This window comes from Papio anubis, chromosome 19 (assembly GCF_008728515.1).
Source record: "Papio anubis isolate 15944 chromosome 19, Panubis1.0, whole genome shotgun sequence".
Lineage (NCBI taxonomy): Eukaryota > Metazoa > Chordata > Mammalia > Primates > Cercopithecidae > Papio > Papio anubis.
The window spans coordinates 47,383,414-47,409,399 of NC_044994.1; the positions used below are offsets into that span (position 1 = coordinate 47,383,414).

At 37.7% G+C, this 25,986-nt stretch overlaps 2 protein-coding genes across 13 annotated transcripts in view; one reads left to right on the plus strand and one right to left on the minus strand.

Annotated features, from left to right (window-relative positions):
• Window positions 1-4,103, plus strand: part of RAB27B (RAB27B, member RAS oncogene family) — a 162,614-nt gene extending 158,511 nt beyond the window's left edge. For all 5 annotated transcript variants that reach the window (XM_017951777.2, XM_021930135.2, XM_021930136.2 and 2 more), the window contains 2 exons: window positions 2,102-2,225; window positions 3,348-4,103. In XM_017951777.2, the coding sequence (XP_017807266.1) occupies window positions 2,102-2,225; window positions 3,348-3,537 (314 nt within the window). In that variant the 3' untranslated portion in view covers window positions 3,538-4,103. The remainder of the gene's footprint in view (window positions 1-2,101; window positions 2,226-3,347) is intronic.
• A 377-nt stretch (window positions 4,104-4,480) lies between these two features.
• CCDC68 (coiled-coil domain containing 68) overlaps window positions 4,481-25,986 on the minus strand; it is a 66,663-nt gene continuing 45,157 nt past the window's right edge. For 4 of the 8 annotated variants that reach the window (XM_009192776.4, XM_031658844.1, XM_031658843.1 and 1 more), the window contains exons 11-12: window positions 21,927-22,003; window positions 17,129-19,572 (exon numbers count right to left, since the gene is read on the minus strand). In XM_009192776.4, the coding sequence (XP_009191040.2) occupies window positions 19,515-19,572; window positions 21,927-22,003 (135 nt within the window). In that variant the 3' untranslated portion in view covers window positions 17,129-19,514. Of the gene's footprint in view, window positions 5,547-17,128; window positions 19,573-21,926; window positions 22,004-25,986 lie in introns of those variants that run through there. The other 4 variants (XM_021930133.2, XM_021930134.2, XM_021930132.2 and 1 more) reach the window with 4 other exon arrangements.

Here is a 25,986-nt window from a genome sequence, read left to right on the forward strand (position 1 = left end):
ACGATCCAGTCGCCTCCCACTAGGCCCCACCTTGAACAATGGGGATTACATTTCAACGTGAGACATGGCTCCAAACCATACCATTTCTACACTCCAAGTTTTACCCACACTTTATTTGTCTCTTGACTGACCACCCCATCAGAAGTAGTACTCATCACTCTATATCCCCTCAACACGTTTTAGAGTTCATTCAGTCCCAGCCATCACCTGACATGATGTGATGTATTTTTGGCTTACTTGTGTTTTTGACGCTTTCTACTACTAGAATGTAAGCTCTTATGAAAGTGCAGACTTTTCCATTTTATTTCAATGCAATATGCCACACCTGGGTGAGTGCCTGGCACAGAGTAGATGCTCAAAATAGATACATTTCTTATCACTACATATTATGCAAAATTGATAATATATTTTGTATATAATTCACTATTCTATATAATAATTATATAGAACCACTCTCAGTGTGGGTTCAATAACCTTGTAACCAATGGGGAAACAAATTCTGACTTTCATAATTGCCTCTCCAAACGAATGTTTATCTTAGGATCTGTCCTTTATTTCCATTTAATACTGTATTTCGTTACCCAAATTTTGGTGGTAGCATTAGATTCTGAGGAGACAAGGAGATAATAAGCTTATTAAATTCTTTCAGAGAATGGTTTGTTTATCCTTTTTCAAGGCAGATGAGAGTCTCCCTTGTTTTTAAACATCTCCAGAAGGATATTGCTGGGATTTAAGATAATTAATTGTCATGCCTAATAACACTTTAATTTTAACACCCAAGTGATTGGTGTTACAGAGTAAGCCTTTCTTTGTCTTCTTCCTTTGGTCTCGGCAAGGTAGCACACAGCTTGCCTTATGATAGACATTAGAGCAGCCTCTGTAACCTCGAAAACACAGCTTGACAGGTTTCTTATATTTTTTTCCTTTTTTTTCTTACTATTCACTTCCTTCCCTGACCTGCCCTTCCCTCCCCTCCCCACCCTTCCCTCCCTTTCTCCCTCCATTCCCTCCCTGTATGTGGTCTCTGGTTTTGCCCATTGCTCATTTTGAAGTGAATCTCAGCACATCTTTAACTTCACTAAAGTTCCTTCCCTCCCTCCCTCCCTCCCTCCCTCCCTCCCTCCCACTTTCCTCCCTCCTCCCTTCCTCCCTTCCTTCCTCCCTCCCTCCCTCCCTCCCTCCCTTCCTTCCTTCCTTCCTTCCTTCCTTCCTTCCTTCCCTCCTTCCTTCCTTCCTTCCTTCTTTTCTCTCTCTCTCTCTCTCCTCACCCCTCCCCCCAACACATAATGTTTTTGGAGAAAAGGGAAAAACAAGTTACTTGTCTTAAAATTGTTTCTACATGAATTTGTAGTGATTAAAAAATGTTCCACACTATAAATCATCACTTCAAAGATTAGGGAAAGGAAAGGTAGCAACTTCCTAAAGGAAAAAGCAAATTTATCCACTTAAAAATCATGTTCTATTTACCTCCACCTATATTTCAGGAACAAATGGTGTGAAGTGGTTATGGCCATTTCAGAGAGCATCTCCCAGATGTATTCCATATTTACTGAATACTTACTATGTGCTAGCAACTTGATATATATTATTGGAAGAAATCCCCTTAACCAAGAATAGCACATGGATTGAAAAGATCTTCCAGAGGAATATATGTGATGTTTTAATGAATTACTTAATAATAAAAGCACCTAACATTTACTAAATGTTTGGTATTGACACAAGTGCTTCATATATATTATTGGAAGAAATCTCCTTAAGCAAGAACAGCACATGGATTAAAAAGATCTTCTAAAGGAACACATGTGATGTTTTAATGAATTACTTAATAATAAAAGCACCTAACATTTACTAAATGTTGGGTATTAATACAGGTGTTTCATATATATTATTAGTCCCCTTCATAATCTGCAATTTGTAGGATCTTATCTCCATTTAATAGATAAGCACATTGTGACTGGGAAGAGGAAGTAACTTGGCTAATATAAGTAGTGAGCAACCACACTGGAGATGAACAATTAGATCAGGAATCTGGAATATGAGCAGTCATTTCACATCACTTATTTATCAATAACTTGCTGGTTCCATCTGCTTTCTTTGCAAGGCCAACTGCAAGCAAATGCTTATTGTGAAAATCCAGATATAGTATTAATTGGCAACAAGGCAGACCTACCAGACCAGAGGGAAGTCAATGAACGGCAAGCTCGGGAACTGGCTGACAAATATGGGTAAGTCAGTTACACTGAGATGGCATGTGACTTCGCACACTGCTTTTCAACAAATGGAGCAGAGACATTAGATTGATATTAGAAGAAATCCCCTTAACCAAGAACAGCACCTGGATTAAAACAATCATTCAGCAAGATATGTGTGATGTATTAATGAATTACTTAATAATAAGAGCACCTAACATTTACTGTATACCTATAATGTGCTACCAACAGTTCCTAGACATTAACTCATTTTGACCCATCATAGCTAGAGTTATCCCATTTTATATATAAGAATTGAGTCACAGAGAGATTAAGTAACTGATGGAAGGCCACCCCATGCAGTGAGTTAATGCAGAGGCAGAGCTTAAACTCAATCCAGGCAGTCTGAGATCGAAGCTCATGCTCTTAAACACTGTATTCTTCTGCCTCTCAATCAATAGATGTAAAACTCTAAGGAATAATCCCTGACATGGGCGTGAAAATGTGGTCTTTATCCCAGCTGAGCTTGAATGGCAGCTTAAAAAAAAAAAAAAACAAAACAAAACAGAAACAGCACCCCATGTAACTGTAAATTGACTTCTGCAGCAGAATCTGTCATTATTTTTTAAATTTAAAGTAGCTTTATCATATCTGCCATTTTTTTATGGAAGAATTCTCTCTGAAAGCTGTACAATTTACATGTCTTCTTGAAACTTTTAAATCCAAATAAACATTGACTGTATTCACATGAATATCCTTATTCAATGCATACCTATTTTTAAAGCAGATTTCTAGATAATTGAGTGGAAGGGAAGCAGTATTTTAATAGTAATGTCGGTCAGTAGTTTTATTGATCAGGGGGTATTTTTCCCCTCCTAATTTTTTAAGCAGTGATAATGCCTTGGCTTCAACTTCCTGACTACTTCTTGTGTCAATTTCCTTGCCCCTAAAACTGGTTATTATCATAATAAAGAGCAGCTCACCAATTTTTACTCACTGAGGAAAAAACAAGGATGCTTTCCAACTTAGCCAGCAAAACCATAATTATTTCACAATCTCTCAGCCAGCCGTTTTTGCATGTGTGATTCACTTGTACATCTTGCTGTATCTGTTCTGATTTCTTTCTTTCAAAAATATTTGTCATCCTTTCTATGCTAGCATACCATATTTTGAAACAAGTGCAGCAACTGGACAGAATGTGGAGAAAGCTGTAGAAACCCTTTTGGACTTAATCATGAAGCGAATGGAACAGTGTGTGGAGAAGACACAAATCCCTGATACTGTCAATGGTGGAAATTCTGGAAAGTTGGATGGGGAAAAGCCACCAGAGAAGAAATGTGTCTGCTAGACTCTAAATAGAAACTGAACATCAAGAACCCCACCAAAATATTACTTTTATAAACAATGACAAACCACACAATTGTCGTTGAGTAAACCATGCACAATGGCATGTCTTTCTTTTTCTGCCAGAAAATCTATTTTAAGAAACCAGAATAGTCAACAGTGTTCAAAAGAATTGACTAGTTATCCCCGAGACCCTTTCAAACAAGATCAAAGATTTCCCACATGTGATCTCATCATCATATATACTCAAATTTGTTTTTCTTATAGAGAAAATGAGTATATAAGACAACATACAAGAAGAAATATCAGTGAGTTTTAAATCAGAACAAGTTACCTGTCACATTGGAGAAAAGGGTGGGCTACTGAAGGGAGAACACAGAAACAAGAATTTCTAAAAGGTTGGGTTTACTTCTTATATTGAATCAGATGTATACTTTTAGATTTGCATTGGGGAAAACGTATTAACTAAAAATGGATACACAATGAAGAATTCTATTTGGCTAATTAAGAATGACATACTATGTACACCCAATAAGCTGTACTAGAATGAATAGATTACTGATAAGGTTACAAATAGGTAAATGTCACACTTCTGCTAAAATGCAGGAGATAGTGTCATAATGCCATCTTTATATTCTTAATATATAGCACATTGACAAGAACAGGACTGTAAATGACAAAGTACAAGACAAATACCCTGGGAAAAAAAATGAAAGTACGAGAAATTGGCATTTGTACAGCTGAAATTCAATGTATCTGTTAGAGATGTCTGGAAGGGTTACTTAGCCAAATTTTACTCAAGCCAATTAGAAGCTGACATTATCAGCTGGTATTCAGAGAACTCCAGAGGTTTCCAATTCAAACAAAATTTTAGAAATCGGTTTGGTATTCAGCTTCACATTTCGTTTTTTCTTAGCACATGTTGATAAAATAGTCACAAGGAGAAATTAACAGTTACGGTTTATTAAATCTCTTTTAAAATGCAGTCAAGGAAAACTTTTTTTTAGATAAATATTTTATGGTGATATGAAACAAAAAGTGACAATTATTGCAGGTTTCCTTTTAGTTTACAAAAGCACTGGAAACTCTAAATCATATTTCCTCCCTCCAAATCCCACCCATTCCTGACTTTGAATCAGCTGCAGAATTGCAGGTGTGTTACTTTGTTGATCAGTAACTTTGGAACAATTATGGATCAATTCTGTGGTCACTCTGAATTTTCATGTCATTAATCACATAAAAATTGATAATACCTCATTCTATATTACAATAGATTTTATTTTGCCAAAGGCAAAACACCTATAGTTGAGCTGTATTTGGGGGGTTGGGTGAGGAAGGACCTATATCTTATCTCACCAAAAAACTGGCCAGTATTTTTTTTAAATGTAAAGCTTCCTTTTCTTTCTAAAAAATAATAACAAAATCATTTTTCATTGGCCTATTCTGTCCTTGTGTCTAAACTAACATTACATTAATTTTTGATCTTAGTTGCTGATAAACACAAGCCATTCCTATCAAAATATTATTTATTTCAGTCAATTTTACCAATAAGAAAGACAATATATTTTCATTTTTTAAATTATGAGCATACAATTTTTTGACAGGCTGTTTCCTTGTCCTATAATTTTTTTCCCATCAAACCTACTTTTTTCATACTCTGTGCATATTTTTTTGTGAAGTTATACACATTGAAGACCCTAAAAATCCCATTCCATCATTCAGCTTCCCTCTACCAACTTCTATCTGGTATTGATTCAGTTTCAAAAACACAGACAGATACAAGGAAACGTCTCTTTATAATGTTCTTAGGATGGACTAGACCCATAAATGTGCCATGAATCAAATTATTAATAATTTGAAAGCTTTCATGCTGTTAGTCCCCGATGAAATTCTCAGCATTAATCGGGCAGCTCCTCTGATTTCTGCAGCATCGCAACAGGTTCTAAGATGGATCATGGCTGGGTATTCCCTCCCATGTTGTTTCCTCTGGGATGCTCTTCATTATCTCAGTGCCTGTGCCATGAAGATAGAAAACTGTAAGCTAACATTTAAGATGTTTCTTCTGGGAGGAAAGTGAGCAGGAACAAGTTATATTGCCACTGCTGTGGCAAATTTTGGTGAACTTTTGTGGTCATTATATCAATTTTTTCTTTGGATTCAAATTGTAATGTCCCCTGCATTTCCTTAATCAGGAATGTGAAGCCTTTATAAAACTCTAAAAGTATTCTGTTTTGATATATCTTTTTGTTTCTATTCATTTTCAGTTATATGATTGATTTACTTATGCCAAGATTCTGTCACTGTCAGTTATTTAATGAGTGTTTTTTCAGGGTCTGTTTTAAGATCATTATTTGATAGCTGTAGCATGAAGCAGAGGCTGATGATACCTATAATTACAGGGGTATTCCTGTAAAAGTAACAATTATTGGGTAATAATTTCAAAAGGAATGAGAAGTGACAAAATTGATTTAAAATATTGTTCTACTTATAAATAAATGCTTGATCTAAAAAACAATTTATCCATAAAGTTTGACACCTGACCCCAGCTTCTATGTAATCATTATTAGAAATTCTTTCTCTCATTATTTCAGGATTAATAGTTCTGTATAATTCATTTTACAATTTCAAATTGATCTGGTGCCATAAAGTATACAGACTACTTTAAAGATTTCCAAATCCCCTAACTTACCCCACAACAGCATGTATTTTTAGCTAAGATATGTCCTGTTACTAAGTATCTCCCAATGCTTTAGTAAAACATACTGTATTTAGGAGAAATGTTGAAAATGTACATGAAGCTCCTTTCTGATATAGAAACCATTTCCGGAGTATTTATACTGGTTTGATGTTTACATTGCTGTAACTCAGTGCCTCAGATACCTCTGTGACCAAATTTGCCTCCAACCACATAGCTCATTTCCTATAACGTTATATCATAGGAAACCCTCACAGAGACACTAACACAGCTAAAGATCTTCTGATATTATCACCAAGGGATGCAATGACTTTACTGGAATCTGGAGAGTTTAACCACCTTCTGTTGGTCTCCTCACTTACTTCTTATGAAGTTGGCATTACCTGAGACTCTTAGCTGTGATTAGGTACAAGGTTACCTAACAGGGTAGCAAAAGAAAGATCCTTTGAAAAATTTATCAAAAATAATCCAGAGAACAAAATGTTTGTCCTGGTCTGATGATGATAAGAAATTAAGGATTCACAGAGAAAATACTAAATGTCAAGAGTTGAGGATGTGGGTCTCTCCGTAAGAGTTTTAAAACTTTTGCGAGATACCACTTTCCCAATTTACTATTATTTTCGTATTATCAGCTATTGCCCTGCAAAATATTCAAAACCAGCCATTTCTAAAGTAAACATTTTATGTTATTTTTAACCAGATAGGTGTCTTTGTCATCCTTCTACTATAAATTGTTCTTTGCCAACCTGTACAGGTAGATGAACCAGGCAAGAATTTTAATCAGCCCTTTCTTGTCCCCTTTGTAAGAAAGAGACACTTGACCATAGAGAAAGACAAGACTACATTAAAAAGAATTTAATAGCCACAATATGATGTTCTTTAAGCTGTAAATTGAGTACACTGGGAATCAACAAATTTGATGAAGCTTGTCTATCTCTTCACCAGTGGAGTGAGTGCAGCAGTTAGAAAGAGAAGCAGTACTGTGCAACTGGTGCAGTGGTTAGTTAAGCATAGTATATAACCTTGTGTTCATGAAACAGATTGTTCATTGTTCTGCATCTCTCTTCATTTAAAAAAGGGCACATAATTCTTTCCTTATGGAATATTACACCAAGCATTTGACGGGAAAATCCTCATTCATAAAGGATTTTGGATTTATAATCTAAAACTCAACTATAAAGAAATAATATTCCAAGTCTCTGGTTTCCTAAGATACATAACAACTGTTTATAAAGAAGATCTGAGAGCTGGTATTTTCCAAAGTGATAGAAGAGTTGTTTTTTCCTCTCTACTAACAAGCTTTAAGACATTAAAGGAAGTCTAGTGTATTTGAATATTTTAGAGAAAGCTTTATCATTTTTTAAGATGCCAAGATGCTGCCTATGTTTGCAAAAGTTGTCTAAGAATTCACCATAAGCTATATTTTCTTCTGGATCTTTAACCAAGGTGATGTCAGCTTATTTCTGGGGGAAGTGCTGAGCTCTTATACATGAAAATGGATATAGGCTATTATTTGGGATGAGTGTCGTTTCAATGCTTTATAAATCCATGAAGCTGCTTGTCTCATAAAGTAAAACTGATACAAATTTTGATTGGATATATAGAGAATTTTATAAATTTGTTGCCTTAGAATTTCTGGGTGGAGACCCAACTACAATGACATTGTCATGCAAGAACTATAAAGATAATTAGAGTTAAAAGTTGTTTAAATTGTGCCCTTGAATACAGCAGAACCTGGAGAAGGTCATACTTCAAAGGTCGATTTTGAGAAGGTTGACTGTGAGTCCGAATAAAGAAAGACCTAGTAACAGATAGTTTTTTTTGTAACCAGATCCATAGCAAATATGTGTCCATTTTTTTCTACCAAGTAGAGGTTTATGCCCTTAGAACTAAACTAGTGAAAATATCTGAACAAAAAATATTTCGTTATTGGCATAAAAATATGGGACACTTAGAGATATTTTGTTTATTGCATATAAATCTAATTTATAGAAAAATTAGATTTATGATATTTTCATAAAGCACTTGATTAGTTTTTCAAGGAGTACCATCACAAAGACGTTTTCATGCAGAGTTCTTTGTATCAACAGTCCATGGTTGAGATGTTTTCTCATTTCCTATATAGAGAGAATATCACTAACACAAAAGCAAAAACATTAGTGCCAGAATAGTGGAACTATTTTGTCATCTTTTCAGAAAAAATAATATACAAATAAATCATCTTTTCACTGAGTGGGTTTCCTGGTTCTTTTCCAGTAGGCTGTGGAAGTAATGGCTAACATCCCTCAGCTGACTTTGTCTACAAGGATTATTAGCAAATTCTGTAGGAGCAAGCATGTCTGACCTTAACTTAATGGATCCCTTATTTAATCAGTGGCTTCTGTCTTTATGTCTGTTGGCATATTAAAATAGTTTCTGTTCCTAGAAAAGTAATAACATATGCTTATCTTTATTCTTTTTCCAGGTGATTTTGTTTTCAAATGCTCTTTGCGAAAACACCTAGTGTTGTAGAAAGGAAAGTGGCCAGAAAGAACAACTTGGGAACCATGAGTAGGTCATTAAATAGCTTAGTGATTTATCCTCATATAGGGCTTATAAACCGTGTATGTGTTTATATGTGCCTCACAGAGTTCATGTCAGGCTCAAACGAGATATGTATAAGAAAGTGGTTTGTAAATTATGTTCCATTTCATAAATAGACACTATTCACAAACTAAAATCTAATAAAAAACCACAGTTATAATTTAAACTGCTTGATGTGAAAAGAGGTATCATAGCAAGGAAAACACACTAATTTTCGTACAGTAGAAGTATTAAAAACTAAAAATGGGCAGGCAACTTGAAGTCATTGTATTTGATTGAAAATGTTTAATACATCTCATTACTGACAAAATATGTATGTCATCTTGTATTTATTTCAAAGAAACCAATGAATTCTAGGTAGTATATTACAACTTGGTCAAAATCTTCCATGTACAAATAGGGCTTCTGTGTCCATAGCCTTGCAAGAGATACTGATTGTATCTGAAATTATTTAAAAAAAAAAAAATTATCCTGCTTTAGTGTGTTAAAAGTAGACGTTGTTCTAATATAACACTGAAGTGCTTCATTGTATCCCAACAGTTTACCTTCAAGTAATATTATCCTTATTTTTAGGCTAAGCACGTTTGATTATTTTGTCTGTCTCCCACACAGATCTGTTTTGTCTAGTGCTATGAATGTAACTTAAAACTATAAACATGGGGGCCGGGCGCGGTGGCTCAAGCCTGTAATCGCAGCACTTTGGGAGGCCGAGACGGGCGAATCACGAGGTCAGGAGATCGAGACCATCCTGGCTAACATGGTGAAACCCCGTCTCTACTAAAAAATACAAAAAACTAGCTGGGCGTGGTGGCAGGTGCCTGTAATCCCAGCTACTCGGGAGGCTGAGGCAGGAGAATGGCGTGAACCCGGGAGGCGGAGCTTGCAGTGAGCTGAGATCCGGCCATTGCACTCCAGCCTGGGCGACAGAGCGAGACTCCGTCTCAAAAAAAAAAAAAGGCTATAAACATGGAGTTTTTATTCTATATGCCCCTTAATAGACTGTGGTTCCTGACGCACACTGTTAGGTCATTATTTTGTTGTACCAAAGTTCTAGTGGCTTCAGAAATCATAGCATCCAATCATTTTTGTGTTGTCTGGGTTTGAGTATTATGGTTGAGAATTGTATTCAGTGATTGTTTCTGCACACTTTTCAAATAAAAAAATGCATTTTTATCAATTATTTTCTGTACTCAAAGCAACTTTATTGCTGTGCTGAAGTTGAGTATATGGTGAGTGGGAAACATTAAACCAATATTAGCATGGAACTTGTATCACATTAAAAATCGATTCCATTCAGAACTAGGAAATAAGTGACTTGGACTTAGCAAAGCGATTTTTACTTATCTCTTCAAATTTTTCATTAATTATTTAAAGACTGGGCTTTGCAAGTGAATTTTTTAAATAATTTTGAAGGAAACAGTTATTAAACTTAGCAGTTAACATGTTGAAGTGTTCCCTAGTACACAAGCACTTCCACATAATATAACCTATTTCTTCTCCATAAGAAAATGCTGAGCGGGTGGTGGTATCTACCTTAGTGGCACACTGGTGAAAGATGGTGCTCGAGGCCAACTCCAGACCACAACTGTACAGCTTCCTTTACAATGTTCATTTGCAAAGGCTGACTTGTTCCCAGAGTAGATCTCCCTCCATATGTCACTTACATCGGCTTTGCCAAGATAATGATGAGTTCTTAATTTAAAGATAAACAGTTCTCCCACTGCAGGCAAATAAATCCTTGACACTATTCTCTCAACTTTATTCCCCAGTAGCAATAATGCTGTTTCTCACGGGCAGAATATTTTGCCCACTGGATTCATCTTAAATAATTCAGGATAAGTAACTGGGAACTCATTTTTCTTAATGGTTTTATAGAATTTTTAAAAAGTCATAGCATGCCCCATATTAAGGAAAGATAAAAAAAGTAGAGCTGCTGGACATTCACTGTAATGATAGAATTTCTGTTTTTAAAGCCATGTATAAGGTGTATTATTCACAGTTCTCCATGCCAAGGAGAATTTCATTTCTAATATGGATCGCTACTTGTGGGGAAAGAATAGCCATAATAGTGTGAGCATGGCTGTTCTCTTAGAAACTCATTTAGATAACTTGCATTACAGCTTAGGAAGCCTATACACTAATTAAGATTTAACTAAAGCTATATTATAGGTACTCAATGTTTTGTGATGGTAATCTGACTTTTGCAATTATCATTGTTTTGGACCATTTCTCTGAGAAAGACAAAAGACTGTCCATTACCAAAAGGATAAAAATCAAAACCAGCAAGATTACAAGAGAGAACTTCATCTGTTCGATTGATACCCCTGAGAAAGTTACATCATGAGCTCGTTCACTCTCAAGAGAAAGTGAACCAGAAGGGGTGATTTGGAGCTGTGCTGTTTAGAAAGTTGAATTATGAGTACTCTGACTCTGAGCAACCTTGGGCCCTTTCTCCTCCCCTTACTTCCAGCGGTATTTCCTGTAGCCAAGAGGGGAGATCAAAGCAAGACCACTTAACTGAACCATCTAGGCGCAGTTTTTCTTTCAATGCATTTTGCAGAGAACATGGGCTTTCTCAGTATATTGGGGAAACTAGACCCAGGAGGGGATTGAGATACAGATTCCAAAACCTTGTTCGCTAATCACTGCTCAGCATTCAAAGAACTGGAAGGATAACTTACTAATCAAATAAAAGGAACGATTTACACAAAGGAAATATGACAAAATATATTGCATAGGTAAGGATTTACATGATACTGAGTCTTACTCTCCTATTTAAATTGCAAATCTATAGTTAACATTTGATAAATTATCACCCAATTTAAAATTGCAACCACACTGTCATCCCTAAAACTCCCTATTCATAGGCTCAGCTTTATTTTTCTTCAATTCTTCAGACACCTCTGACTATATTATCTGTCCCTTCTCACTAGAATATATTCCCATGAAGGTAAAGACTTTTTCTTTCTTCCCTGCCTCTCCCTGTCTACCCCACCCCCAAACTGCCCACTACTGTAGCCCTGGCATCTAGAACAGTGCCTGGCAAATAGGATGTGATCAATAAATATTCGTTGAAAGAAAAATGAGTGAATCCTGCCAGAGAACCTGGTTGGGTGGATTGTAGAATAACAGTGCTCATGTCTTTTACTACTTTATTGAAGCAAATATTATATACAATACATAGCACATATTTAAACTGTATAATGTAATGACTGTTGCCATGGAATGTTCCCATGAAAAACATCACCATTTGGAAGACCCTGAACATTGCTATGGCCTCCAATGTTTCCCCGTGCCCTTTTGTAGTCTCTTCCTCCTTCTACTCCTGTCCCCGGGACCTTTGAAAAATGTGGGGGTTGCAAGCACAGACCATTCCCTAACCAGGAAGACAAAAATTGTCATATAACTTCTGATTCCCCCAAAACTTAACTACTAATAGTCTGCTGTTGACCAGAAGCCTCACTGATAACATAAACATTCGATTAACACATATTTGGTATATGTATTATATACTGTATTCTTACAATAAAGTAAGCTAGAGAAAAGAAAATGTTATTAAGACAATCCTAAGGAAGAGAAGATACACTTACTATTCATTACGTGAAAGCGAATCATCATAAGGGTCTTCACCTTTGTCTTCACACTGAACAGACTGAGGAAGAGGAGGAAGAGGAGGGTTGGTCTTGTTGTCTCAGGGGTGGCAGAGACAGAAGAACCTTTGCATGTAAGTGGACCCTTGCAGTTCAATGCCGTGTTGTTCAAGGTCAACTCTACTAATTTGTTCTCTGTCATTATGATATTGTATAGCATATCTTCTTTTTCTCTCTGGTTTCTTTCACGTAACATAAGGATTTGAGATTTACCTATTGTATATATTTGTTTGTGATTTGGTCCTTGTATATTGTTGAGTTATATTCTAATATATAAGTGTACCACATTTTGTTTATCTATTTATCTGTTAATGGACATTTGTTTTTAGTTTGAGGCTGTCATAAATAAAGTGCTACAAAAATTCACATACAATTCTTTCCGTGGAAAGAATCTTTTGTTTCCCTTGGGCAAAATAATGAGGAATTGAGTCACTAGCTCAAATGGCAAGTTCATATTTAAATTTTTAAGAAACGGCCTGTTTTCCAGGTGGTTGTACTATTTTTGCATTTCCACTTGTACTAAATGAAAAGTCCAGTTTCTCCACATCCTCAGTAAGGGTAAGTCCTTTTAATTTTAGTTGTTCTAATGGGTTAGAGTGTTAGACACCACTAATGCAGTAACTCTTAGTGGTTTTAGTTTGCATTTGACTGTATTAATACAGCTAATGTATTAAGCATTTTTCAGGTGTGTATTTGTCATTTGTATATCTTGTTTTGTAAAGCAATGGTTCAATCATTTTTGCCCATTTTTATTGTATTATTATATTTATGTTTTAAGAGTCTTTATGTATTCAGGATTCAAACCCTATATATGTTGTATTTTCTCTAATTCTATGGCTTACTTTTTGTTTCTCTAGTGGTATCTTTCAAAAAGCAAAAGAGATGAATTTTAATAAAATTCAATTATAATTTATTTTTCTTTCATGGCTCATGTTCTTTGTGTGCTATTTTAGAATCTTGCCTGCCTTAATATTGCAAAGATAATCTACTAGATTTTCTCTTAGAAATTTTGTAGTTTTAGCTTTACATCTAGGAATGTTGCCCATTTCAGGTTAATTATTGTGTATGGTATTCAGTAAGGATCAATGCTTATTTGTTCCCCCCACCAAATGCAGACATTTCCAGTATTTCTGGCACCATTGGGAAGACTTTCCTTCCTCCATTGGATAGCCGTGACATCTTCCTCAAAAATCAAACAATCATCTAGATGGACCTACTTATGGATTCTTTTTTCCAACCATTGATGTGTCTGTCTTTTCACCAACTGCTAATATGTTGATCCTTTTATGTTAATCTTGTACTCTGTGACCTTGTTAACTTCATTTTTTCCAGGTTTTCCCCCGGCTTTATTGAGATATAATTAACAAATTAAAATTATATATATTTAGGATACATAACATTTTGATATACATAAACATTGTGAAATGATTACTATAATCAAGCTAATAAGCATATCTATCACTTCACATAGTTACCTTTTGTGTGTGGGGGGTGGGGTGAAAATATTTAAGAATTATACCCTTAGCAAAGTTCAAGTATACCATATCTGGTAGTTTTGTAGTTTCATTAGAGTTCTCTATATCAATAATTATATGAAATGCAAAAAGTAGATAGTTTTACTTTTTCCTTTCCAATCTGTATGCCCCTTCCTTCCTTCCTTCTTTCTTTCTCTTTCTTTCTTCTTTCTCTTTCTTTTCTTTCCTTTTTCTTTTCTTTCTTTCTCTTTCTTCTTTCTCTTTCTTTCTTTCTTTTCTTTTCTTTCTTTCCTTTTTATTCTTCCTTTCTATTTTCTTTTCATTTTATTTCTTTTTTCTTTTCATTTTATTTCTTTTCTTTTTCTTGCCATATTCCAATGACTAGGACCTGTAGTACAATGTTTAAGATAAGTGCAAAAAAAGCAGGCATCCTTGCCTTTTTTCCACTATCAGTAGGGAAAGCATTAGTCTTTCACCATTAATTATATTAACTGAAAGCTTTTCATAAATGCTCGTTATCAGAAATGATGAAGTTTTCTATGATTCCCAGTTTGCTTAATGTTTTTATCATGAAAAGGTGCTGAATTTTGTAAAGTGACTTTTTCATGTACTAAAATTATCATATAATTACTCTCCCTTTATTATGTGTATATGGTGAATTACATTAGTTGATTTTCTAATGATAAACCAACCTTACATGCCTAGGATAAATCCAAATTTTCCATAATTCTACCACAACTTTAAACACCTTTTTGTGTGCAGGGGAAAAGAAATATATTTCTTTCCCATCTTAGGTTCATGGCTGAAGCCCCTATAATAAAAGATAGATTAATAAAAGACTAATATACACATTTCTTTAATATAAGTTGTATGTAGCATAGGAGCCTTTATAAGAACATTAAGACCTGAAGAGATAGGTAAAGCTGTGTATTTTTTAATGCTAGTTTTGATGAATATGTGGATAGTTGTGAAGAAGTATATTGGAGAAAAGGAGTATGAGCTAATGTTAACAAAGTTGGGGGAAATTAGCAAGCCCTGTTGGTTCTGTATCCCTGTGTCTTCCGAGATAGGGATATTCCTTTCCTGTGGGTATAAGGAGGACACCTCTTGAATGAGGGTCATATAGGGGAAAGTTTAAAAAATAAACTAGTGCTAGATTTTATGACCTGCTTCAAGGGAGAAGGACGGAAAGTAAGGGTTGCCTTCCTGCTTCTGCTGTTTTCTCAAATGCCACGGTGCCATGTTTTAGGATAGCATGTCATGGGGTAGTATATACTTTAATAATAAATCCATTAATATTATTACGTAAATCTTTATTGCCTCCTTAATATTTTCCACCAAAAAATAGGAAGGAAGGGAGACAGGAAGGAAGTTATAATGATTGCAATATTAGTTGGGGGACTTTTCAGTTCTGGGTAGATAGAGTAACTACTTGGATATTGACAAGGATTCTGTATGTATTTGCAGGTCAGAAGAGAGGTAGAGATGTTCAAAGTAAAGAAACATGAATGAATTTGAGAAGCTGTGTGTGTGTGTCTGTGTTCCTCTTAATTTTATAACTCTTTTTACAAATTTAGAGTAAAAGCTTAGCAGATTTATTTTATTGTCAATTTGAATCCAAGGAAAAGCAGTAGAAAATTCAGGAAGCTATTTAAAAATCTGTTGACTGACCAAAACAATACATACACTATGGATAATATTGTCATAAACGATCAGATAAAAACTACTGGTCTGGCACCAGGGGCTCACGCCTGTAATCCCAGCACTTTGGGAGGCTGAGGCGGGTGTATCACCTGAGGTCAGGAGTTCGAGACCAGCCTGGCCAACATGGCAAAACCCCATCTCTACTAAAAATACAAAAACATTAGCTGGGCATGGTTAGCGAGCACCTGTAATCCCAGCAACTTGGGAAGCTGAGGCAGAAGAATCTCTTAAACCTAGGTGGTGGAGGTTGCAGTGAGCCAAGATTACACCTTTGCACTCCAGACTGGTCAACGAGAGCAAAACTCCGTCTCAAAACAACAACAATAACAGCAACAGCAACAACAACAACAAAAAAACAGAAAACAAAAAACACCACAAAACCCAAAACACTACTTAATTTATTTATGCATAATTTTAATATAAAAAGAAATAAAACCAAATAATTCCACAATGTAGCATCAATTTTCTTTATGGTAAGGCATATTATAAGCAATTATTTGAAAGATATACTACAGCAATTGTTTAAATATTTCATAAAGATAATTTGTAACAACATACGTAATCATGGTAGAACTAAGTTTCTTTTCTTTTCCTGACTTCATGTATGAATTTCAGAACCACCTCAGACCTTGCTATCCAATAAATTCAAGAGTACAATTAGAAGTACATTTATTTAGAATAAAACTGAACTAGTGTTTGTTTTCCCGTATTTCCTCTGGAGTACTCTTTTAGCTGAATAAATATTATTCCCCCTTGTAATCTTGCTTTCTCACTGAGAAGTGCTTTTTTTTTTTTCAAAAAAAAAAAAAAACATTTCAAATGATAATTTTATGATAGTGGATATAGGAAACAATCCATATGTGACACATAAATGATGAGGCTGATGGTATTATAAAGACACATTTATATTTGAAGAATTCGGACTTTTGGGGGTCTCTGAAATGGCTTATTTATTCTCAGGAAATCCAAAGATTTCCAGAGTGAGCCTGGAGATGTCATGAACAGGTCTCATATGTAGTATGTTCCACTGTAACTGCCCAGTGTGTTTATCTTGCCCTCTGCCTACATAGAGCTAATTTATCATGGCAGGGGGGTTGCAATAGAGAAAGAGTTCAATGCACCTAAAGCTGGCTCAAATCAGCCTCCCTGAAAACTCAGAGGCTAGGGTTTTTCAAGTATAGTTTGGTGGGCAGGGGACTTGGGGGAATGCGAAATGCTGACTAGTCAGGGACGCAATCATAGGAGTGCGGAAAATGGTCCTCCTGCGCTAAGTCCGCTTTTGGGTGGGAGCCACAGAGGAGTTGCTTGTCCAGGTGGGGCCATCTGGTCATCAGAAGTGCAGAAGCGGGCTGGGTGTGGTGGCTCATGCCTGTGATTCCAGCACTTTGGGAGGCCAAGGCAGTTGGATCACCTGAGGCCAGGAGTTCGAGACCAACCTGGCCAATATGGCAAAACCCCATCTCTACTAACGATACGAAAATTAGCTGGGCATGGTAGTGAGTGCCTGTAATCCCAGCTACTAGGGAGGCTGAGGCAGGAGAATCATTTAGTTTTGGGAAGGGCTACTATAATTTAACCTATAAAGTAAATTTCTCCCAAAGTTAGCTTGGCCCACACTCAGGAATGACCAAGGGCAGTTTGGAGGCAAGATAGATAGTTAGGTCAGATCTCTTTCACTGTCATAATTTTCTCACTGTTATCATTTTTGCATAGGTGGTTTCACCACTGTATTTCCATGTTCAAAAATGAGTATCGTGAAATCAAAATAAAAACCAGCAGTGTCTTTCCACTTTTGACCTTAGAATAAGTTTTTCTTATTCTAAGATCATCAAGATTGTTAGGTCAGTTAAATAAGCCCATTCCAAAATCTGAAATTTATTACAATCCAGCATGATGAATGAGGTATTAAAGGAATCTGGTCTCCTAGTAAAAGACGGATTCTCTTACTACACTGCAAATATTTAAAGCAGGATTCATGGTCCTAATTTTCCTACAAGTGTGCCTGAAAATGTATCACGAAGAAATTCTTCAATGTGACATAAAGTCATAAATAATAAATGTATGATAAACAGATTTTTAGCAGGGAAGTTTATCTCAACTGAGTTCTCACAATGGTAGTCCAACTGGTGAAAGATCAACTCATTTCAGCAAAATATTGATTTTATCAGTATTTGTTATTTCTTACTGTCATCCACAAAATAACACAGGCAGACATCCAGGAAGCTATGTGTTGATTACAGTGGCAAAAACAGAGAGATTTCTATAGCTGGGAAATTTCTTAGACCACCATGTGAGCAAGTAGAATGAATATCAATAGCCAAGTCAAAAGGCTCAAATTTTTGCTTCACAGTTAGCAGCTGGGCAAATTACTCAACCACTCTCAGTATCTTCCTCTGTAAAACAGAAATGATATGATCTGTTTCTGAGGGTTTTGGGGAAGATAAAAGGAATTAATGCAAGTAAAGTGCTTAGTCTTGTTCCCGGCATAGGGTAACTATGCCCTAAATGTTAACAGATAAATATACCTTCAAAATAAGCAAGCAATAAAAATGTTTTCAAAGATACCATGAAGCATAAAACTCACATACAGTTACACAACAATTCAAGGATTACAGTACTTGGATAAATTTATAAATACATTATATCATCTCATTTTTATATATCTTCAAATATTTTATAGACAATACTGATATTTCACATTCCACTATGAAAGCGTCAGCATCTTTCCTGAGCAAATATTTAAAGTTACACACTAGAGGGGAAGATCAAAGGCCTAAAGGAAATTCATCCTTTAGGGGGACCAAGGTCTCTCATTATACATTTAATTGAAGTTTGTTCTTTCCTGACTGTATGTCTGCATTTCTGCAAGTCAGATTTGGTCTATTCACTGCAATCACAAACTCCACCTACAAAGAAGGCATGTATCAGAATTTAAGCAAACTTTCACAAAAACACGAGATCTATCATTCCAATTCATGAATTCAGATTCTTTCTAGCTACAGACAGCAGTCATTATTCCTTTGAGCCTATAATAAATGTTTTCATGGAAGTATGGGCTAATAGCATTATTTTTCTACCCCCCCCATACTTTATTTAGATACTATTAATAAATATCAAGAAGAAAGTTAGTCACAAAGGTAGAGGACGCCATGTGCATCCCTGTGTGTTTATGTGTACAGGTTACCTCTAGAAACCAATTTTTAATCCCAGAACTACCGAAGAACAGTCATTCTCTGACGTGTGGTGAGGCAGCCATGACTCTCACCTTCAGAGGGGCATATGGGTTGGGGAATTAGCTAAAAGGAATCCACTCTTTCTCCTGTCCGTAATTCAGTTGGGTATAATTCTCCAAGAAACAATGGATCAGGAGATGAACTCATGTCACTGTAAGATTTTTCTTATCATCCAAAAGTCAGTTTTCAAATATGTATGCTCATTCATACATATATATGCCCTTCATACATATATATGCAGGAAATGTATGTTCATTCATACATATATACTCTCCCTTCTATGTATACTCTTAAAAACCACTATCAAAAAGTCAGAGTTGATAACCTTAAAACAGTCCCTGTAGAAAAAAATCTGAAAACAAGATTCAGATTTGTGTTTTTTTAATTTAAAGCAGATTCCGTCTTCCATCACGGGAAGGCACCTGGTTTCTTCACCTACTTGGTAAGTTTTGAAGAGTCCATCCGTTAAATATATATTTGTTTGATTTTCTGAAATGTCATCTTCTTGCAAAGCCATTGGTATATAATAAGTTCCATTTAAATAATGGCATTGTGCCATTTTAACATGAAATTTGTGCTGTGTTTCAGAGAATAAATAAGACTCACGCAGTCTTTCTAAATCAGATCTTCAGCCAGCCAGTTCATTTCCGTAACCTAATCAACATTAAATAAGGGGAAACACCTTCGGTCTTCAATTCACTGTAGAAAAGACAACATGATGATCAAAATGCAGAATGTTAAACTCTAGTGATCATGGCTGGACCACCATACTCAACTACCACAATACTATTTGTCTATAAGTTTTATGTGTACATAATTTTCTAATTTCAGTCTTAACAGTTATCTTTATACTCAAATCTCTCTCTAGAGTTAATTCCATTGTATATTTGTAAAGCCAGATTTACAAAACCAAACTACCACTTACATTTTTCAAGCAAGCAATGGGCCATATTTTATTCTGCAAATGTGAGTCCTGCCTTTATATCAGGGGTGCCCAGCCCCTGGGCCAGGGACTGGTACCACTCTATGGCCTGTTAGGCATGGGACTACACAGCAGGAAGTGAGTAGTGGGCAAGAGAGCAAAGCTTCATCTGTATTTACAGCCACTCCCTATCGCTCACATTACCTCCTGAGCTCAACTCCTGTCAGATCAGCAATGGCATTAGAGTCTCATAGGTGTGCGAACCCCATTGTGAACTGTGCATGTGATGGATCTAGGTTGCACACTTCTTATGAGAATCTAATGCCTGAATATCTGTCTCACTCCCGGATAGGACCAGCCAGTTGCAGGAAAACAAGCTCAGGGCTCCCACTGATTCTACATTACAGTGAGTTTATAATTATTTTATTATATATTACAATGTAATAAAAATAGAAATCAATGTAATGCACTGGAGTCACCCCAAAACCATCCTCTCCACCCTGGTCCATGGAAAAATTGTCTTCCATGAAACTGGGCCCTGGTGCCTAAAAGGTCGGGGACTGCTGCTTTATATCATTGACACAAGAATTTCTATCAAAAATCACAGAACAAAGGGGCCATTCAGTCTCGTTTCATCACTGCAGTTAGGAAATTTCCCCCATTTGGCCTTTCCCAAGTCACAGGGAGAAGAAAAAGAACAGTAAACCTTTAACTATTAATTAGTTAAATGCTAATTAATAGCTGTAGCTAAAGAGTTGGCAAAAGAAGTCATTCTCTACAACATGACCCCTATATACCAGCCAGAGTGCCAGCATTCAATACTAGAGTAGTTACCATATGAAGATAACCAGCTGTTTCTGTGTCTGCTCCATTCTGGCCCCATTCCCTCCAGGTCCAAGCAGCTATGATTGGCCATAGTGCTTCACCACCCCAATGGGAATGGTACAGATGGAAGGCAGCAAAATATTAGCCATCCTTCCTTCCCTTGGAATGTCACGCTTGCTCTCCTAGTCCAAACCTTTCACATCTTCCCCAACTGAAGTGACTCCACTCTCCCTGTTTCTGAAATGTAGGCATTTCATCTCCTCCTGGGAAACCTCTGGGGCTCCATTTCTTTTCTTTCCTAGAAGTTGCAGGGCTAGTGGCCAAAAAGCTTATACCAAGCATCTGTAGGCCAAAAGATTTTAGAGGACTTGAATCCTAATAGTTTCATTTCTAGTCTCTAATTACGTACATCATTAGTAAAATGAAATACTGTTTCAGACAGTTTTAAAGAGAAAGAAGAATCTTCCTGAATTCCTAGACTGATGCTAATCACAGTGGGTCTGATTTTTTCCACCTCTGGCACTGGGCTGAAGAGAGTTTTAGAAAATGAGATTCTTCCCAAGAGAGACTAGCTTGGGAAATTCAAAAGTTGCTAGAAGAGGAAGTTTTTAATCACTTTTTAAATGATACATGTAATTAGAAACTATGTTTTCTTTTAAATGATAATTTCATGGGGTTTGTGGAAATGAGATTTGAGCCCAGATTCTGATTCTGCCAACAACCACAACAAAAATTTAACTTAAAAAAATGACTTAGTTGGTTTCAACCATCATTTCAATTTCTTTAATAGGTCGTCATCATCACTTGAAATCATTCATTATTAGATAGTTGTTGAAGAACCTTGTCCTTAGCAATGCAGGAAATTAAAAAGAACTATTCTTGCCCTGGTGATATTTATATTAATAATTTATTAGAGTTGACAACATAGCAGTTTCAATAAATGCCAACAATTAAAGATTAAAATGTCCATCAATGGCATAAAAATAGAGCAACAGAAGAGGAAAGACAATAAAGGAGATGATCTATAATGTCTAGGTGTTGGAGTTGAAATTGGGCTTGTTTTGGGGCAAAGAAGAAAAAAGAGATATCTAAATTTGTTCATTAATTTATTTAGTATTTCTACGTTAGGCTTTGAGGATTAAATGATGAACAAGATTAACACAGTTCTGAATAGAAACTGAGGGACAGACAGTAAACAAATGATTACATAATTAGTGACATACTGGAATCTTTCTTCAGTGGGTTGAATGTCAAACATGTTCAATATAGGTTGTGAAGACGGGGTGGAAGAAGACAAAGACCTTACCTTGTAGAGACAGCCTTAGATACCTTTGTCCTAGGAGTTTCAGATGAAAGTGCTACCTGGGTTTTTAGTTCTTTATTCTAAAATTGAAAAAAATGCAGACATCAAGTAACTACCACATTTATTAGCTACACCCTGAATGCTTCTATTCAACCCAACACCTGCCTCACTCCTTGGCAGTAAGTTTGTTATTGCAGTTATACTATAGAACAAAGAAAATAGACAGCTGAAAGTCACTAAATATTATCTCTGAAGATGCAGATACTCCCTGAAAATGTATAATTTACAAAGTGACTAAAATATAGTATTCTGATTTAGCATCTGAAATTCAACAGCTGAAGGATCTATATTTTATTTTACAGAGTTTTAAAAATACAGACAAATGAAAAGAACTTTTAGGGAATCTTGTTAAAGATACCCATAATATCGATCACGTGTTCGTCTTCCTTTTGCAATCTCTTGATTATAAACCCCATGAAAATAGGTCCCATCTGCTCTTTACTATTAATGTAAGTTCATGGCCTCTATAGCCTCAATTTTCTTATGAAGCCTTAGTTTCTTCATATCTATATTAGCGGTAAATGATACACGTACTGCCTACTTTGTGTAAATTGTTGGAAGAAACAAGTGTCATATGAACATAATATTTTACATCTGGAATCACTCTCATAATTCTGGAAGTTCATGCAACAGCTAAGAACAGGAGTAATGGTTAGAGCACAAGTTCTCACGTACAAATCCTAGCACGGTCACTCACTGGTTACGTGACCTCATTTAGGTTACTTAACCTCTCTGTGTCTAATTTCCTCAACTGTATTACAGATATAATAATAATAACACCTTCTTCACAGATTTGAAATGAGATAAAAAATATGTCAAGTGCTCAACTAGTGCCTGGCACAGATTTTAAGATGTAAAGGCAGTTGGTTATGATTTTCTAGTCCAAGTGCCTTTTTAAATTTGTTTTTAGGCACTGTCTGGCTCCGTCACCCAGGCTGGATACAGTGGCACTATCTCAGCTCACTTCAACCTCCACTTCCCGAGCTCCAACCTGCCTCCCAGTCAGTCTCCCGAATAGTTGGGGCCACAGGTAAGCGCCACTATGCCTGGCTAATTTTTGTATTTTTGGTAGAGACAGGTTTCACCATGTTGCTCACACTGGTCTTAAACTCTTGGACTTGAGTGATCCACCTGTCTCAGCCTCCCAAAGTGCTGGGATTGTAGGTGTCAGCCACCGTGCTCAACCTCAAGTACTATTTTTATAACTACAAATTGAATTCCAAAGACTTCCAGTGCCCCACATCCTATTCATGCAGAGCTCAATGCCAAGCTGTGTCCTCCCGTCCAGAGCCAGTGTTTTCTCTACAACATAGTCAAGCAAGCAATTTCACTTCCCAGATCTGGAAAGTGAGACTTAAAACAGTGAAGGATCATGAGCAATGCGGAGTTGCCAGTGGGTTGCACTGTTGGGTCAGGGGTCTTTAAAGGACACACCCATATAAAAGTGTCTGGGACCAAAAGGTAGCTGGGTGGAACGATGACAGGTGATGAACAGCAGCACACCAGCTCCCTTCCCTTTCTAGGAACACAGACGTAGAGAGTCATGTAATTACAGTTTAAAAGGTATTTTTCTTTTTCTTTTTCTTTTCTTTTCTTTTTTTTTTTTTTTTTTTTTTGAGACAGGGTCTCACTCTGTCACCCAGGCTGGAGTGCAGTGGTGCAATCTCAGTGTTACAGGGTGTAATTTTTTCTGGCCGGAAACCTTTGAGGCCAGCGGCGCCTTTGCCAAAGTTTTACTTGGGTCCGTTGGGATCATTTTGTCCACTCAGTTTGTCAGGCTGCACGCTACTGGCCTAGGTCTCAGGCCTATCAAGGGCGAGTCAGGTGTGAAATCGCGAGGGGTGTTTGAGCAAGCGTGGGGTCCAGCCACTGTGCACAGTCAAACATGCCGGCTGCTGCAGTGGGGCACACAGCGCCAGGCACTGGCATGGGTGCTGGCTCTGCGAGGCTGCAGCCAGACCAGGTGCACCACAAGCAGCTTCCACAGCCGGCACCGGGGTACAGAGTGGCATCTAGAAGCTTGGAGATGCCAGGAACCACAAGGCCCCAAAGAGAGTCACAACCCTGGCTCAGGGAGCTCCCAGGTCTGGGCTGCCCAAAGGGCCACAGCTCTTTTTTCCTTCTCTTTGCCAGCAACATGGCGAGCAAGGGGCATGTCTCAGCCCTGTTTGTGTTATAGCTCTTTTAGCCCAGGCATCCAGTGGGTCCTGAGTTCTTGTCCAGCAACCAGGAAGAATGAGGTACACAGACAAGTGGAGGGTGACCAAGACAAAGAGGAGGTTTATTGAGCAGCTCAGAGGAAACCTGCAGGTGGCAGCTCCTTTCCACAGCCAGGGTGTCCTGACAAGTGTCCAGCTCCCAGCAGAGAAGGTAGCTCCTCTCTGCTAGGCAAGTAATCCCAAGTGTTCAGCTATCAACAGAGAGGGTAGCTCCTCTCTGCAGCTGACTGCCCCATCGTCTGTGCGGCTCTCATCAGAGGGGAAGCCCTAGAGTGAGTGGCTCCTCTCTGCAGGCAGGTTGTCCCAATATCTGCTTGAGTCTCAGCAGAGAGGAGGCCCAGGAGCGTAGCTCCTCTTTGCAGCTGGTCATCCCAATGTCTGCCCAGCTCTGGCTAAGCCTGGGGCTTTTATGGCCTCCGAGGGGAAGGAAGTATGTGCTGATTCCTCCATGGGCATCCATGAGTGGGCCCAGAAAAGGCAACACAAGTTCTTACTCCAGTCCATAGGACTGGCAGCCTGGCCTCCAGCCTTTAGACCCTCCCTGTCCTGAAGGTGGGACCTGCCCCCTTCTGCCCAGGAGCCTGTCTGCCTTCTGCTGTGGTTCATAGCACCTAGGCTGTTTGTGCCAAGGGGCACCTTCAGGCCAGCAGCAAACTGCCCTCAGCACCCCCTTGGCTTCCTTCCCATGCTTATTGGTGCCCAAAGTCCAGAGGGGGTTGAGGCAGAAGGGGGTTGGCATGTCAGTGCTGACCCAAACATGCACATACCCGGCTGAGCTGTGACAGTGCCCAGGCTTGGCCCCAACTTTGCTCCAAGACTGGGGAGGGTGCCAACAGCAGGGAGAAGCCAGGCAGTGGGAGCAGGCACTTCAGAGCCTGCAAGGGCAAAGGGGGCCTTCCAGGGCTGCAGGAGTGCAGGGACTCCTGAGTCTGCAGCCACAGTTCAAGCAGCTGCAGCTGTGCGCAGCAGGCATGGGGCTCTTGTGGGCTCCAAAGAGAATGCAGCCCTTGCCACGCCTCCCTGCTGCAGCCAGTGAAATGGCAATAACCCCTCCAGATGGCCCATTACAGCCATCAATGGCTCACTGCAACCTCCACCTCTACCTCCTGGGTTCAAGAGATTCTCCTGCCTCAGCCTCCCGAGTAGCTAGGATTACAGGCATGTGCTACCACACCCGGCCAATTTTTGTATTTTTTTTTTAGTAGAGACAGGGTTTCACCATGTTGGCCAGGCTACTCTTGAACTCCTGGCTTCAAGTGATCTGCCCACCTCAGCCTCCCAAAGTGCTGAGATTACAGGTGAGAGCCACTGCATCTAGCCTACAAGGTATTTTCTGAAATCCCACCTGATGGTTTGGAGTAAGTCAATGGTTTAGAGTCAGCCTTGGACTATGCCCCTTCTTAGCTCCCAGCATTTATCATGAATAATAACTCAAAGATGGAGCCAGTATCTTCACATGCAGTCATCATTTCACTGTGAAATTTCAAGAGTGAAGCTAAGTTTCACCCGGGAAGTGTACTTCAGATTTGATCAATTGATGGTGAAGATTTCCTCATATAATGAATATAAATCTATTATACACTCCAAACAAGGGCAGGCACATATTATAGGCCAAGCATGTGCCTAGAAAAATGTCCCTCTTTATAGTACTTTACACTTGACAAAGCAATTTGAAATGCAGTCTCTTGATGACAAGCACCACTGAAATGAAAATATTCTGTGACTGGTCAATTAGGTATAAGCTACTTAGGTTTTCCCCAGAATAAACTCCCAGTTTCTCAACC